General features: G+C 45.9%; 1 protein-coding gene across 1 annotated transcript in view; it reads left to right on the top strand.

Moving 5' to 3' along the window:
- Nucleotides 1–6,805: 6,805 nt before the first annotated feature.
- EFNB2 (ephrin B2) overlaps nucleotides 6,806–13,375 on the top strand; it is a 45,896-nt gene continuing 39,326 nt past the window's right edge. Inside the window, exon 1 of the mRNA XM_049647199.1 lies at nucleotides 6,806–7,580. Coding sequence (XP_049503156.1) covers nucleotides 7,459–7,580 — 122 coding nt within the window. The 5' untranslated portion in view covers nucleotides 6,806–7,458. The remainder of the gene's footprint in view (nucleotides 7,581–13,375) is intronic.

Here is a 13,375-nt window from a genome sequence, read left to right as displayed (position 1 = left end):
TTTAGGAATCGAACCATGCTATATTTCCTCATACTTTTAAAATAGGATTTATATGTACATTAAATATCCTCACATATTAGTATTTAATGGCTATTTTTACAAATACCTAACTTATGCTGCTACGGCAATTAAGACGTCAGTATTACCTTTAAGAAAGAGTAAGCACCCAGAAAAAGATTTAAATTCTCAATCCTGTGCCTCTGTTTTAGGATATAAAATACTACGATCACAAATTATACTTAATGAAGGCAAGAAAAATGCTTCTAAAAATGTATAGAACCTTAGATTATTTTCAAAGTGGGCCATCAGAAAGAACTTAGCTTTGTACCTTGACTAAAGGCTAAGGTAGTCAAATCCTCTTTGATGTAGGGTGCCTGCACGTTTATTTTTGGGACAAACACACTTAAACTTCTTACAAGTTTTTGTTTTTGCATGTGATACCTTACGGATGACTCTTAATACACTAGAATCTGCCTCAGTTATCTACGTATGTTTAAGTCTACTGGTATTAAAACATTTATTCAAGACAAGGATATGGATCTAAAAATGCTACCTGAGCTGCATAAACATGTCTTCAAAGTAGAAAACATGTTCTCCAATATTTTTGAGACCGTTTGATCAGTCTTTCAAAGTGAAAACAGAAGTTAATGAGATGCCTAAATGGTAGATTATTTTGTGTGTGCATGCTAAGAAAAATGCTATTGCTTTAGTTTGAGCTCTTCAGTGAGTCTGTTGTGGTAAGGAACAATATTATCAGTTTAAATATCTTTAAAGATAGAATTTTAAGTAGGCATGAACTGTAGTGAGAACTGACTTATGATACCTATTACTCTAAAACATTCACTTTATTTACCTAAAGAATATAGGTTGCTTTATGAATCCTTTTTTAACCTTTAAATATAGGTTAGCTCTATTTCATGATTTTTTTTTAAATGTAACTTTTTTTTTTTTTCTTTTTTTTTTGGTGCAGATCCATTGTTCTTAGGTTGTATATTCAAGTTTTGGGAAATGTTTATTTAAAAATTGTTTCGCTCTACAAGTGTTATAAACATTGTATCTAAGAGAGTAGCCTGGACTTACATTTTTAAATTAGCTTATGCGTGCCTTTTAATTTTTTGAAAATCTCTTACTGCCACATATGGTGTGAAATCACAGTAAGTTGCTTAGTGACACCCCGCCGTATCTGCCGGCTGCGGGAGATTCGCATCAGATATTGAAATTGTTCCTGTGCCAGGCTACAGGAAAGAGGATGTGATTGTTAATAAAATACACCCAATCTTTTCTGTGCTGCAACAATGTGTACTAATTTGTTTTCTTCATTTGTTTCCACTGCCTTTGTGTACGTATTATAAAAGTTCAAATTTTCTCCCAATTAGCAGTTCAGATGTTCCCTAATTTATTAAACACGCCTTTATTCATAATTTGTTTTTTAGGTTATTATTAATGCATTATAGCAGTAACTAATGACTGTTTATTTTCATTACAGTATTTAAAATATGTAGTTATTGCAATTTTTATTGTGGAGTTTGCAGAATTATCAATTGTATAAACGAAACCTTTAAATTAGCTTGGTGTGAGGACTCTTTAATGCTTGCAAAGAGGGGAAAGGGGTTTTTAGTTAAAGATTGACGGTTCCAGCTTCCCTTACAAAGTCGTAGCGAAGTCGGCTCAAGGTAACGACCCAGCCATGTAGTCGTGCCTCATAGATGCCCACAGCTATTTTGTATGGCCACCAGGATTTTAAACTTTTTCAGTAATGTTGCACCTCTTGTTTTCCAAAGTAAAATAAGCATAGGCTCCTGGCTTGCTGAACTCTTACGTATCATTTCTGGTCCCTCATTTTATATTACGCACCTCCACTTGCCCCTTAACTAAAATTTCTCCAAAGCTGTTATTATTAACTAGAGTTTCTCATTTCAGTTACCTTAATTTTCTGTTCCTTTACACCCGGAACCGTCCATCTGTTTTGGATTACTGGCCATGAGAATTTCTGAAGACAGGATATCTTAATTTTTGAGACTTGCCACTTGCTCCAGGAAGGAGTCTTATGAACACTCAAATACCAGAATGTTATTAATTAGTGAAAGGACTACTAAAGGGAGAAGGGCCTCAATCTAGAATCTCGAATGGGTGTTGAAGCCCAAAGAATAGGGCCTACATTTTCATTTGTTGAATTGCCATTTTCCTGCCTACTTGTCTTTATCATACTTGTTATTTCTGTTTTGTGTTTACTCCGTGTTATTTTAGCATTCAGTTTTGCATGATCATAGAGCTGCTTCTGGTGCAGTAATCCAGAAGATCTGTACTTCCTTGCTCTTGGCCTGCACAATACATTTTGAAGCAGATTGGTCACTGGTTTTCAGAGGACTAGATCCCACGGTCTTGATCTATATATTGTATATAACTGATAGGCCGAAGAGTGTTCTTTTCCAGAGCCTCCAGTGGTTGGACCAGAGGATGTCGAACAGTTGTATTTTTCACATATATTTTCTTCAGATGTATTAATGTGAAACCAGTAAGTTAAGGAGTAAAATTTTCAGTGGTCAGCAGTTTTCACTGTCACTCAGGAATTCCTAAGGGGTGCGACTGTGGGTGTGTGTAAGAGGGTCTGTACAACAATTGATTACTAAGCCTGGTCCTTGAGCGTTAGAATAAAATAGGTTTGTGGTTTTATACACATTTGGATAATGGTTGTTTCCTTCCTCATTTTCCAGGCTTCTGGAACTGCACTATGGGTTGAAAAGCAAGTAGCAAGGAATTAACAAAGGAATATATAATGCAGCCTCTTCTAAGTGCTGTTGAATATCTTACTGTAAAGTGGGTTAGGGAGGGAGCAAAAATGATCTTATGGAGCCACAGTAGATGTTAATCTCCTTATGATTGCTTCTGTGTTTAGAGCAGAATTTAACTTGTTGTAATATACAGTACATCTGTATCAGTCCATGAAGTGGGAATCCTCTTTGGAGAGGTTAAAGTATTAGTGTTTGTGAGTGGTAAAACCAAAACAGCACAGCTGCTACCTATCTGTCTCCACCAAACTCCTAAACCAACTTGGAAGGTTGACAGGAGTTTGGCTGGTTTTCTAAACCTGTTGGTTTGCAAATAAGGAAATGAGATTTCATGCCAAGTGCCCAAGTTAGTTGGAGCCATAATGGTACTCTTTCCACATAAGCTGCTTTTGCATTAATAATATGAAACCAGTGATAGATTATAAACTAGAAATTGAAATGACTACTGTAGTCGAGAAAGAAGTATTTTAGTTCCATAAGGAATATATTGTTCTAGTCTATAAGGTCAGTTGTCACTAAACTTGGGAAAAATGTTCTTTGGGCCCAAGAGCCCAGTGTAATAATTAATACTTTTGCCTACCAAACTCATAAGTAGATGCTAATTTAAGATGCTTCGATGCGTGTAAACTGAATTTTAGAAGCAGAAAGATGACACAGGAGTGTATGGCAAAGTTTACTAAGAAAAGACTTTTATTTTACTCTTGTTTTGAAAGGTCTTCCCTTTGAGTAATTTGAGCTGTATCATTTGCAGAAGAGTCCTAAAAATTTCAGTGACCTTTATGAAATAAACCGCATGCAATGCCAAGAAACAGTAGTAGAGGCTCACAGCTACACGGGAAGTTCATGGCTTGGACGATGTTTAATCAACATGTATATCAAATTTCAGTAATTTCTCTGTAATGTTACATTTAGATAAGGCTTTTGTTCTTTGTTTTTATAGAAGTTATGTTAAAGATGTCTTTTGAAGTACATCTGAGAATTGATGGATTACTATACAAGGAATATATAAGAAACATCCATAAGGTCTAAAGACCAAAGCATGTTTAGGAATTCAAGGGGTTAGGAACATGACTTTACCAAGGTGCATTTACTTGAGCAAACTTGATTGCCAACTTAATCTTCTAAACTGAAATTTACACTTGCTACCTCGTTATATATTCAAATTTATATTTCTATTGACTTTTATAATTGACTATCTGAAATGCCCCAAGTTTTAACCTGACTTTTAGAAATTTCTTTAACTTTGGAAGTAGTTGAAGTTACTTCCTCAGCTGAAATAAAACTTCCTTTTTTTTTTTTTTTTTTTTTTTGGTGGGGTTAAATATGTGCTGGTAAAATTACGGATTTTCAGGAATAACTGTTTCTTCCTACAATTTTAATCATAAAGTGAAATCCAAATACAAACATGTATCAAATTGATGTGATTAGGTTCTTTTTGGTTTGGCATCCATTAAAGTTTGAACTTGTAACATGCTGATGTAACAGTTTCTGCCTGGCATATATGTACAGATACGGACACAAATGGCTTGAGATGATGCTTTTAATTACAGTTGCTCCTTGGACAACTTGGGTTTGAAATCGTGGTTCCATTTACAGGGATTTTTTTCAATAAATACAGTGGTCTCAATGTGTTTTCCTTAGATTTGTCTTAACATTAGCTTGCTATAAGAATACAGAATATACATATAACAACAAAATACGTGGTGACTGATTTCATGTTATTGGTAAGGGTTCTGTAACAAGACTATTGGTAGTTAAGTTTTTGGGAAGTCCAAAGTTACACAAGGATTTTTGATGGGGGGGGGGGGGGCAGGGGCTCCCGACCCTCTCCTCCTTCACAGGTTAATGGAACTGAAATTATGGTAAACAGCAGAGGAACATTTTCACCTTGAAATTGTTACTGTTGATGTTTTTCACCTAGTCTCTACAGATAATCCGTGTTTACTGAAAATAAATCGATAAATATTCACACCCTAGTTACACAGTGGTAATCTTTGTGTAGGATTTTATTTTTTTGATCAAATACACACTTTGTTTAAAAACAAGTTTTACATTACATTTTACCCAAGGTAAAATGCTTTGGACGTGTGAATATCTGATTTACTAAAAATGGAAGCCAGGGTTATTTTCAGACCATGCAAATTTCCTTTATTTCCTCTAGTTTACTTGGAGAGAGGATGTGGGAGCGAAGAGGTCACCATTTAAATTTCACAAAATAACTTTGCTAAATATGAAACGGATGGTACTGTTTCGGTTTTAGTTCTTTTAGAAAATCACTAGCTTTACATTAAATTTCAAACGAATTCCTTAAATGTTTTAGGACATTTGTTAAAACCACTCCTTTTTTAACCCTTGTGATAAAGTTATGAATAATACTATCTGCCCCTTCCTGGTTTTTTAGTCTTCAAGGGAATCAGTCCGTGACTTCAAATCGGTGTGCAGTATTTGAGCATTAAAAAAAAAAAAAAAAAAAAATCCTCAAATTGGAGGCTTATTTTAAAACTAGCAATTAGAGAAAATAAAATAGTTTTCGTCTCAAAGATTTACCCGGAATAATATGAATGAATGTATTCGGTACCTCGCGTGCCATAGTGTTTTCGATCTTAACAAACTAGTCTTAACAAAACTTACACATTCCCAGTAGAAACGTACATCAACTTTTGTTTAGTATTGCCAAAAAGGAATACTTACTAAAGCGTAAACATTCTCAAACGTGGTTAGAAGGAAGAGTGAAGGAAATACTGGTAAATATCCAAACAAGATGTTTTATCATGTGTATTTTTTAATGTAGTGTAGATAATTTAGCTAAAGAAACAGATCTTGCAGGAATACCGTCTGGTTCGTTGCGTCTGAAACATTAAAGAAATCCTGGAGTACACAAAAATTTTTAAAGCATGTTGGGGGCATACGGCGTATCTTCCTCTTATTCAAACTGAATTGTACGTGGGTACTATGCCTTCTTTCTGCCGAGTCCTCCCTGCTGTCCGTCATCTCAGGAGCTGCCGGCGCGGACTCGGTGCGCGGTTGGGTCCCGGCGGTCTGGTTCCGGGTGGGCGGGCCGTCGCGCTCTCGCCCGCAGGGAAGTCAGGCCGGTCGCTAGTGGGCGCTGTGGGTCCGTGGAAGCCGTCGGCGCGGTGGCGCGCGTCCAAGGCGTTCTTTGGGAAAGCACTTGCCGAGAACCAAAGTGAAGAATTCCTGCCACCTCTCCATTTGGGCGTTATTTGTCACCGTCACCCTAAATTCTCGGTCACCTTGGGGAGGCGTGAGTGTGTCCCAGAGACTAGTTAAGGAGAAGGTCCCGCGGCCGGGCCAGCGACACTTGCAGGGAACGCCCGGAGCGAGGTGCGGAGGGTGCGGGGCCAGGACCCATTGTCGGCCGCCCCGCTGGCGCCACGTCCCCAGGAGTCGTTTGCATCCCTGGCCCCCGTTGACTTTGGTCGGGCCTGAGCTGACGTTAGGTACCGAAGTCAGGTGTGAAACACAACGCTCGGACGGCTGCTGGGGGCAGCGAAGGGATGCGCGTACAGGGTGTGAGCCGGTCCCGCAGAGGGCACACTCCGTGTAAAACACGGAGACCCGCGGGAAAAGCCTTCCATTCCGCAGGGAAAGTTTCGCCCTCGACGTTGTCTCTCTGTTGAAGTTAGAATGCTTGCCCGGCAAATGAAGGCGCGTGCTGGGCGCGGGGACAGGTGGCCCCGTGCTGTCCCCTCTCCCCTCTCTACCGTCCCGAACAGCGTCCCCACCCCGCCGCTTGAGGGGCGCCGGTGCAAGCGTCAGGGCCGGGTCTTTGGCGGGCCCGGCTGCGCTCCTCTTGCGCCACCGCCCGGAGCCGGAGGCGGGGCTCACCTGTCAGCCGGCGCCCCGCCTCGCGGCGCCCAATGTCGGGCGGGGGTGGATGATGGACGGGTCGGCCGCCCAACCGGCGCGCGGCTGCCGGGCCGCAGGCCAATGGGTTGCGCGGCGTGGGGCGGGGCCCCGCGTTTATAGTGCTCTGACAGCGCGCCGGCCGCGCTGACTCTCCTCGGCGGGGACGGCGGCGCCGGCGGGAGCTAGGAGCCGCGCGCACAGCGGTCCCGGCGCCCTCCCCGCACACAAAGGCCCGCGCGCGTCCGGCGCCCGCGGCGGGGACCGAGGCCCTCCTGCTTGCTCCGCGGGCCGGGAGCCGCGAAGACCGAGGAGGCTCCCGCGCGCCCGCAGGCGCCTCTCGCCGCTCCGCGCTCCGGGACATGGAACCGCGCCGACGCGGCGCCCGCGCGCTCGGGCCGCTGCCCACCCCCCTGGATCTATAGTGCGAGGCGGCCCGCTCGGAGCGCAGCGTCCGCCGCCAGCGCGAGTCGTCTCTCCGCCTTTGTGTCCCGGCCGCGCGCCCTCCCTGCCGCCCCGCGCCCGGCACCCTGGAGCCACACGGGAGCCTGCCGTCCGAGCTGCGTCCGGCGCGGCGCCCCGGAGCCCCGAGCCCGCCGCGCCGCCGCGCCCCGCGCGTGCGCTCCCGCCCCGCGCCCTGAGGGCCCCGAGCGGAGCGCCCCCCGACCTCGGCGACGCCTGGAGCTGCTCGGCGCGCCCCGGAGCTGCCTGCCGTCTCCCCCTTGTGTGCCCCGAGGATTGGGGCTCCGGCCTGCGCCCATTCCCTCCGTCGTCCGGAGTGCGCGGAGCTGGGAGCGGCTTGGCCATGGCCGCGAGGAGGGACTCCGTGTGGAAGTACTGCTGGGGAGTTTTGATGGTTTTATGCAGAACTGCCATTTCCAGGTCGATAGTTTTAGAGCCCATCTATTGGAATTCCTCGAACTCCAAGTAAGTGGCGTCCGCGATTCCCCCCCCCTCGGTCCCCGCCTGGGGGTTCGCCGCGTTGCGCCGTTCCGGGCGGGAGGAAGGGCTGAGCCGCGGAGCCTCGGAGCCTGTGTCTGGAACCCCGGTTCCCCGCACCCCAAGTTCCCTGGCCCCCACCCTCGCCACATTTTACTTGGTGGAACTCTTCATTCGGCTTTCCAGCCGGAGCTCTGGTTCTAAGGGGCGCCCTCCCCGCCTTCCTTCCCCCATGAGCTCCCGGGGTGGGGGGGTGCTAAAAAGCCCTCGGCGGCTAGGCTGTCACGTCCGGGAAAGTATCCGATGGCGGTACCTGACCCTCACTTCTTTTCGAGGACGGAGAACATGGCCACAAACCGTGCTGGCCGGCGCGCAGGCGCTGGCGGGCTGCGGGGAGAGGAGGGGATGCTGCGCTCTCCAGGAGCGCCGGAGCGCGGTCAGATCCCCGCAGGCGGGCGGCGGCGATGAGCCCGGGCCAGAGGAGCGCGCCCCCGGGGACGGAGCCTGCGGTCCCCCGCCGCCCTCTGCGCCCCGGAACCCGCGCGCCTCGGCCCCCCGCCGCCTGCCCGAGGGTGCGCGGGGAGCTCGCCAGCTCTACCGGAGAAATAGGGCGGCAAGCCCTCTCCTCCCCGCCGGGGAGACGGGCCTTAGGCTTCTCCCGGAGAGCTCTCTGCACGTCGGCTTCTCCCTCCGTTGCTAAACCAGTGGCCCCGAACTCTGCGCGGTCCTGTTAGTTGACTTGATTTTAAGGGCGCTTTTGCAAAAGCTTAAGGCCCTGCCCAGTCGACACGGCCCCTGAAGCCTTGGCGCTTGGGAAGCCTGTGTAGAAATGGGGTCCTTGGATCCGACTTGGTTTTATCAAGCAGTGTAGCTAGGAGAAAGCTAGGCCTCGTGAAGATTAACTTTCAGTGGGAGCTACCAGCATACGACACATTTAGAATTTAGAAAAGGCGATTCTTCCCTAAATATACCCGGCGGTGACTCCTAATTAGTTACCTGTACATTCAGTTCTGCCTATTAACTCCTCCTTGGGATACATTTCGAATCAGATCCAGAAATGTCTTACAGAATCATGGGATTTTAGCCTTGGGAAACTTGGGGAAAGTGTGGAAACATTGGCCGGTTCCTGGAGTAAGCCTTTGAGATCAGAAGGAAAACCAATGGCCTAATTGAAGACAGGCAAGTTGGCCATGGGTTTAGGAGTAAAGAGAAGAGGGATTGATTTACAAACCACATTTTAATTAAAGAATTGCATCCACTCTTTTAAAAGTGATAAATTTCAAATCTGCCAACATGTTTACCAAGAGTTCCCCATTACAAAGGCAAGAAACGTCACAGCGATAAATCGGATTAAACACATTCTTGCATGATGCTAGATGGCACTTTGCAACACTGCTCCCCGTTAAAAGTTACTCCGTGCGGTCCCCTCCCATCCGCCTGGTCTTGTAGGGACTGCTGTTTTCCCTTAACATAAGATTTGTACTTGTTGAGAAAGTAGTCGCGGTGACATCTTAGCGCAGATCCGGAGTGGTGAGGCAGCGGGTGGTGCGGGGAGGCGCCGGGCTCAGCCCCGCGTGCAGCAGCCGGCGTCCGGGCCAGGCGGTCCGGGAGCCTGGGCTGGGCGAGCAGGGAAGAGGCCAGCCAGTGTTCGCTTTGCGCCTACAGAGGTCACTCTTCCACGCGCAATGCTGCCGGCGCCAGCCCTCACCTCTTCCCCCGGGCTGTCTGCTCGCCTCCACTTTGCACTTTCACTGACGGATTGTTTGGGGAGGCTGCTTCCCCTCCACCGCTCCCCTCCACCAGGATTTAATATTTACATTTAAATCTCGTCGGAAGAAACTCCCATTAAGCCGTCCATTGCTCAGCTCAGTATCTATGTGTCTCCGTGTTTACTCCTTGGTGTGTATCCCGGAGGAAGATTAGAAATAACCTTCTTGGAAAAAAATGTAGAACCATGATTATTCCCACCACGGACATCAATATCTTCTTTTCCTGCTGTATTTGGGGTGGGGGCAGGCGACTGGTATTTTACTCACCGTCCAGATGATGAGGATTACTGTTTTTCTGTGCTTTGGCCACAGATGTGGAGACCTGCTGGAGGCCTGCATTTTGGAGAAGCCTGCCTCCCTGCCCTGATGAGGTTTCTGTTGGCTATGACGGCTCCGGTCCTTAAGAGTAGAATTTCTTTTAAAATTGTCATGATAATGCCTTGCCTGGAGGACTGGATAATTTGTCCCTGGAAAAGGTCTACTTAAGAAAGTATGCAACTGTGAATGCTAGCTCGAGAGGTCAGAAAGATTTCTTCCTGGAGGAATGATATGAAAGAGCCTTTTCTCAGTTGGAGAATGAATAAAAACCCCTCGTGCCAAGGGGTTGCTTTATTTGGGGAAGTTGCGTATTTATTTCCAGGGAAAAGTTTCAGTCAGTAGATGCAATGTGGCAGGAAGGTAATCAAATGCATGGAAGTTTCACATCAGTTCGTATGAACTGTGGAACAATTCATTTGTAATGAAGCAGCCATCAGTAATTAGATTTGTTTCATTCGGAGGTCAGCTTTTTTAGCAGGTGGTCGACATAGGGAGCGTGAGCAGCTGTTTGGATGCAGGGTCCAGAAAATCCTTTGTAAGTTCACTCTCTCCATAACTCCTTGAATCACACTGTCTGCTGCTCCCATCCCCGAGAGTTTATACAGCAATCAAAAGAAGTTCTGTATGCTGAAACATTAGCGGCGGCCCTGCGAGGTGGGTCACCCACATCTCATGCACAGGCGCTGGTCGGCTTGCCTCAGTTTTTGCCCATCAGGTTGTTTCAGCCTCTCCGCCACCCCCACCCCCCACCCCAACTCGGCAGAGAATAGCAAAGCCTAGCTTTCATTCCCAATTAACATTTCAGCAGAACAGCTTTAAGGAGCGTGATGTTTTTGCCAGAATCAAATAGTTGCCTCTTCTAAAAGGATGCCCACGTCAGAGGCAAGGCTGTATTGGTGTGGTATTCTACAATGAATTGCACTGACTTTGTTGAAGATTTCAGCCGAGCGTTAATTTCTTTTGGCTAGGGGGACTGTTCCCTGTGCACCATATACTGGTTAGTTAGCAAAGCATTTTTCTTTTCCCATGTCATTTTTCCCTGCAGAATGCTGAATTCCTGGTATTGATTGACTTGATACAAAAGAATGGCTGGATAATATCCAGATAACCTATGATACGTGGGCCCCACCACAGTCAGGCTCTGAATAAATACGGACCTGTCAGAGATTGATAAAATAAACTACAAAGGATAGTGCTGTTTAAACAGTCCATTCAATACCATATATAAGCCAGCCTGCCTTCCATTGTGTCTGAAATTCTTATTTTTGTAGATAAACAAATGCACATTCAACACGGATTGAATAGCCCCTTGAACTATGCTCCACAGTTTGCGTTTGGGTTAATCTTGTCGGTTTTAATATAGAGAGAGAAAAAAGCACAAAACACCAGGGGTGAAATTGTTAGTGCTTTACCATCCACATTCCTCACGTTTTGTCAGGATGATAAACTATAGGTAATGGACTGTCGTTGTTCCACAGGACAACTGAGCCAGGGCGAGCACAAAGACGGAGCTAAAGCGATATCTCACCACATGCCTGGTCGCCTCCTTTTCAGGCGAGAAGAGAATTTATTTGGGAATCGTGTGTCTAGGGACTGCACTTTTTAACCTCGCCAATTACAGCTTCAAGCCTCAGAAACGGGAGCTGGAGGTTAAGATGATTTGTTAAGCACTCAGTTCTAAATCTTTCACAAAGCGTAGCTGTTGACACTTGTCCTATGGATGTAAAGAAATGCAAATGACTGCAAATTTCCCGAACGTTTCTGAGTCCTGGGCAGAAGGAGGACAGGTGGATTAGCCACCATGCCAGCTGAAAACTATAGATGGGCATGGTTTCTCCATGTGGAGTTGGCTGAAGAGTCATCGGTGCATTTCGATTACTTATTGTAAAACCTCTTGTCTGTAAATTTTCTGAGAGAAATCCTTTGCTTGGTGGATCAGTACAGTAATTATCCTCAGAGGGACACTGCAGCAGCGGGTGCAAGTCAATCCCTGCCACCTTGCCTTCCCCTGAAACGCTTTGGGTGGCTGGCAGGAGGCTGAGGGTGACATCTACCTTAGTGTGATGTTTCCCAGAGCGTCTGCCTAATGGGGACGATCTGAGATCCCAGCGTGACTGCAGCCATGCGTCATAGGAATGGGAGTGGCAGGGAAAGGAAATACAGACTGTGGACCCTCGGCAAAAAAGGATATTTTTGTTGTTGTTGTTGTTGTTGTAGGAAGGATATTTCTTTACCGTCTTATGAGAACTTTATTCTTAAACTGTTCCTTCACAAAGTAGACAAAAAGCAGGGCTCTTGTAAGAAAAATAGTGATGAAAATGGCACTTCTGTCTGTCTAATCTCTGCTTTCGTTGGCTGCTGACATAAAGGGCCTGTTTTTCAGGTCACTTATCATACATCTACATAGATTTGCTTATGAGCTCAGCCTTTGTGCAGTGGAGGAGAGCCTTAAATAGGAGTGTTCAACTGTTTAAAATATTTTGATTAAAATATGCAGAACCCATAGAGCTATAAGCTTCTAGGCAGGAATTAGCTCTTTCAGGGAAGAGCTCCCCCCTCCCCAACCTTTTTTTTTTTTTTTTTTTTTTTTTTTTAGGGATGGGATTAGAATGGGGCTGGGAGAGGGATAGAAGAAAAGCGAAGAGAAGGATGGCGAAGGGGACAGTGTTCCGAACAGCTTGGAAAAACTCCTGTGGCTTCATTGTCTCTGTAAAGCCAGAGAATACAAAGACATAAGGAACTCAGTCCTTCTCCCATGATGGAAAATGTAAACCGTTGACACGGCCCCCTGTTTAACTTGTTTAATTCTTGTTTTAAATTCAGTGCTATGCTAGCCGTGTGAACTCTGAAGATTTCTTCAGTAATCCATTTTGTAGTTCCGAATCAAAAACAAAGTGAAAGGGTCTGACACAATTTGCTTTTATTTTTAGGCAAATCAACCCTGGTCATAGTTAATAAGGGGATTACAACCCAGACTAGGTCTTTACAGATGTAATGTAAATCAAGGGCAGAGTATAAAGAAACTGATCCCTTTTGATTGAAGTATGGTAAAAAGGCATAGAGAAACCAGCGGCAGTAATCTGATTGTATGGCAATAAAACCACCATTTTCTGTCTTTCAGATAAAAATAATGTGGTAAATCCATGCAGTTCATAAGATGTAAAGGCAGATAAAGGGTGAAGCCATGGCAACATATAGATTAGCTTGATGTTGGAAATGACACGTCCCTGAAAAGGGTGTCGAAGCGCAGGCCCTTGCTCCAGGCTGTTGGCTATTATGTGAGAACCACACAGACTTGGAAACTCGGATTAGAAAGTATGAAAGCCCTACTTGTGGCCCGGGATGGTTCAAGCAGCAAAGAAAAGCTGCTCAGTTCTTGCTCATTGATGGTGGATAATATGGCCAAGGTAGATTTCATTGGCCGCCCTTTTTCCTAGCGGTTGAGATATGGGGCTGATTAAAACTTCGGATCAGCGCCGCGGTGAAAGCCTGCAAGATTTTCCCTTTTAACTCCTGGCCTGACAGCGGCGGCCATTCTGTAGGATTAACTGCCCTTGGCGGTCCTTGCCTACATCTGTTTGGGCTTGAGGCAGGGCCATGCTGGGAAGGCTCAGAAACCAGAGGGGAAGGTAAGGCTGGCGCTACCCGCAAAGAAAGGGAGACCTTTGGATTGTAGCCATGTTTCAGACCCGGTGC

This window comes from Panthera uncia, assembly GCF_023721935.1.
Source record: "Panthera uncia isolate 11264 chromosome A1 unlocalized genomic scaffold, Puncia_PCG_1.0 HiC_scaffold_16, whole genome shotgun sequence".
Lineage (NCBI taxonomy): Eukaryota > Metazoa > Chordata > Mammalia > Carnivora > Felidae > Panthera > Panthera uncia.
Note: the sequence above shows the minus strand (reverse complement) of the source record. Positions and strands in the feature narration are given on the sequence as shown.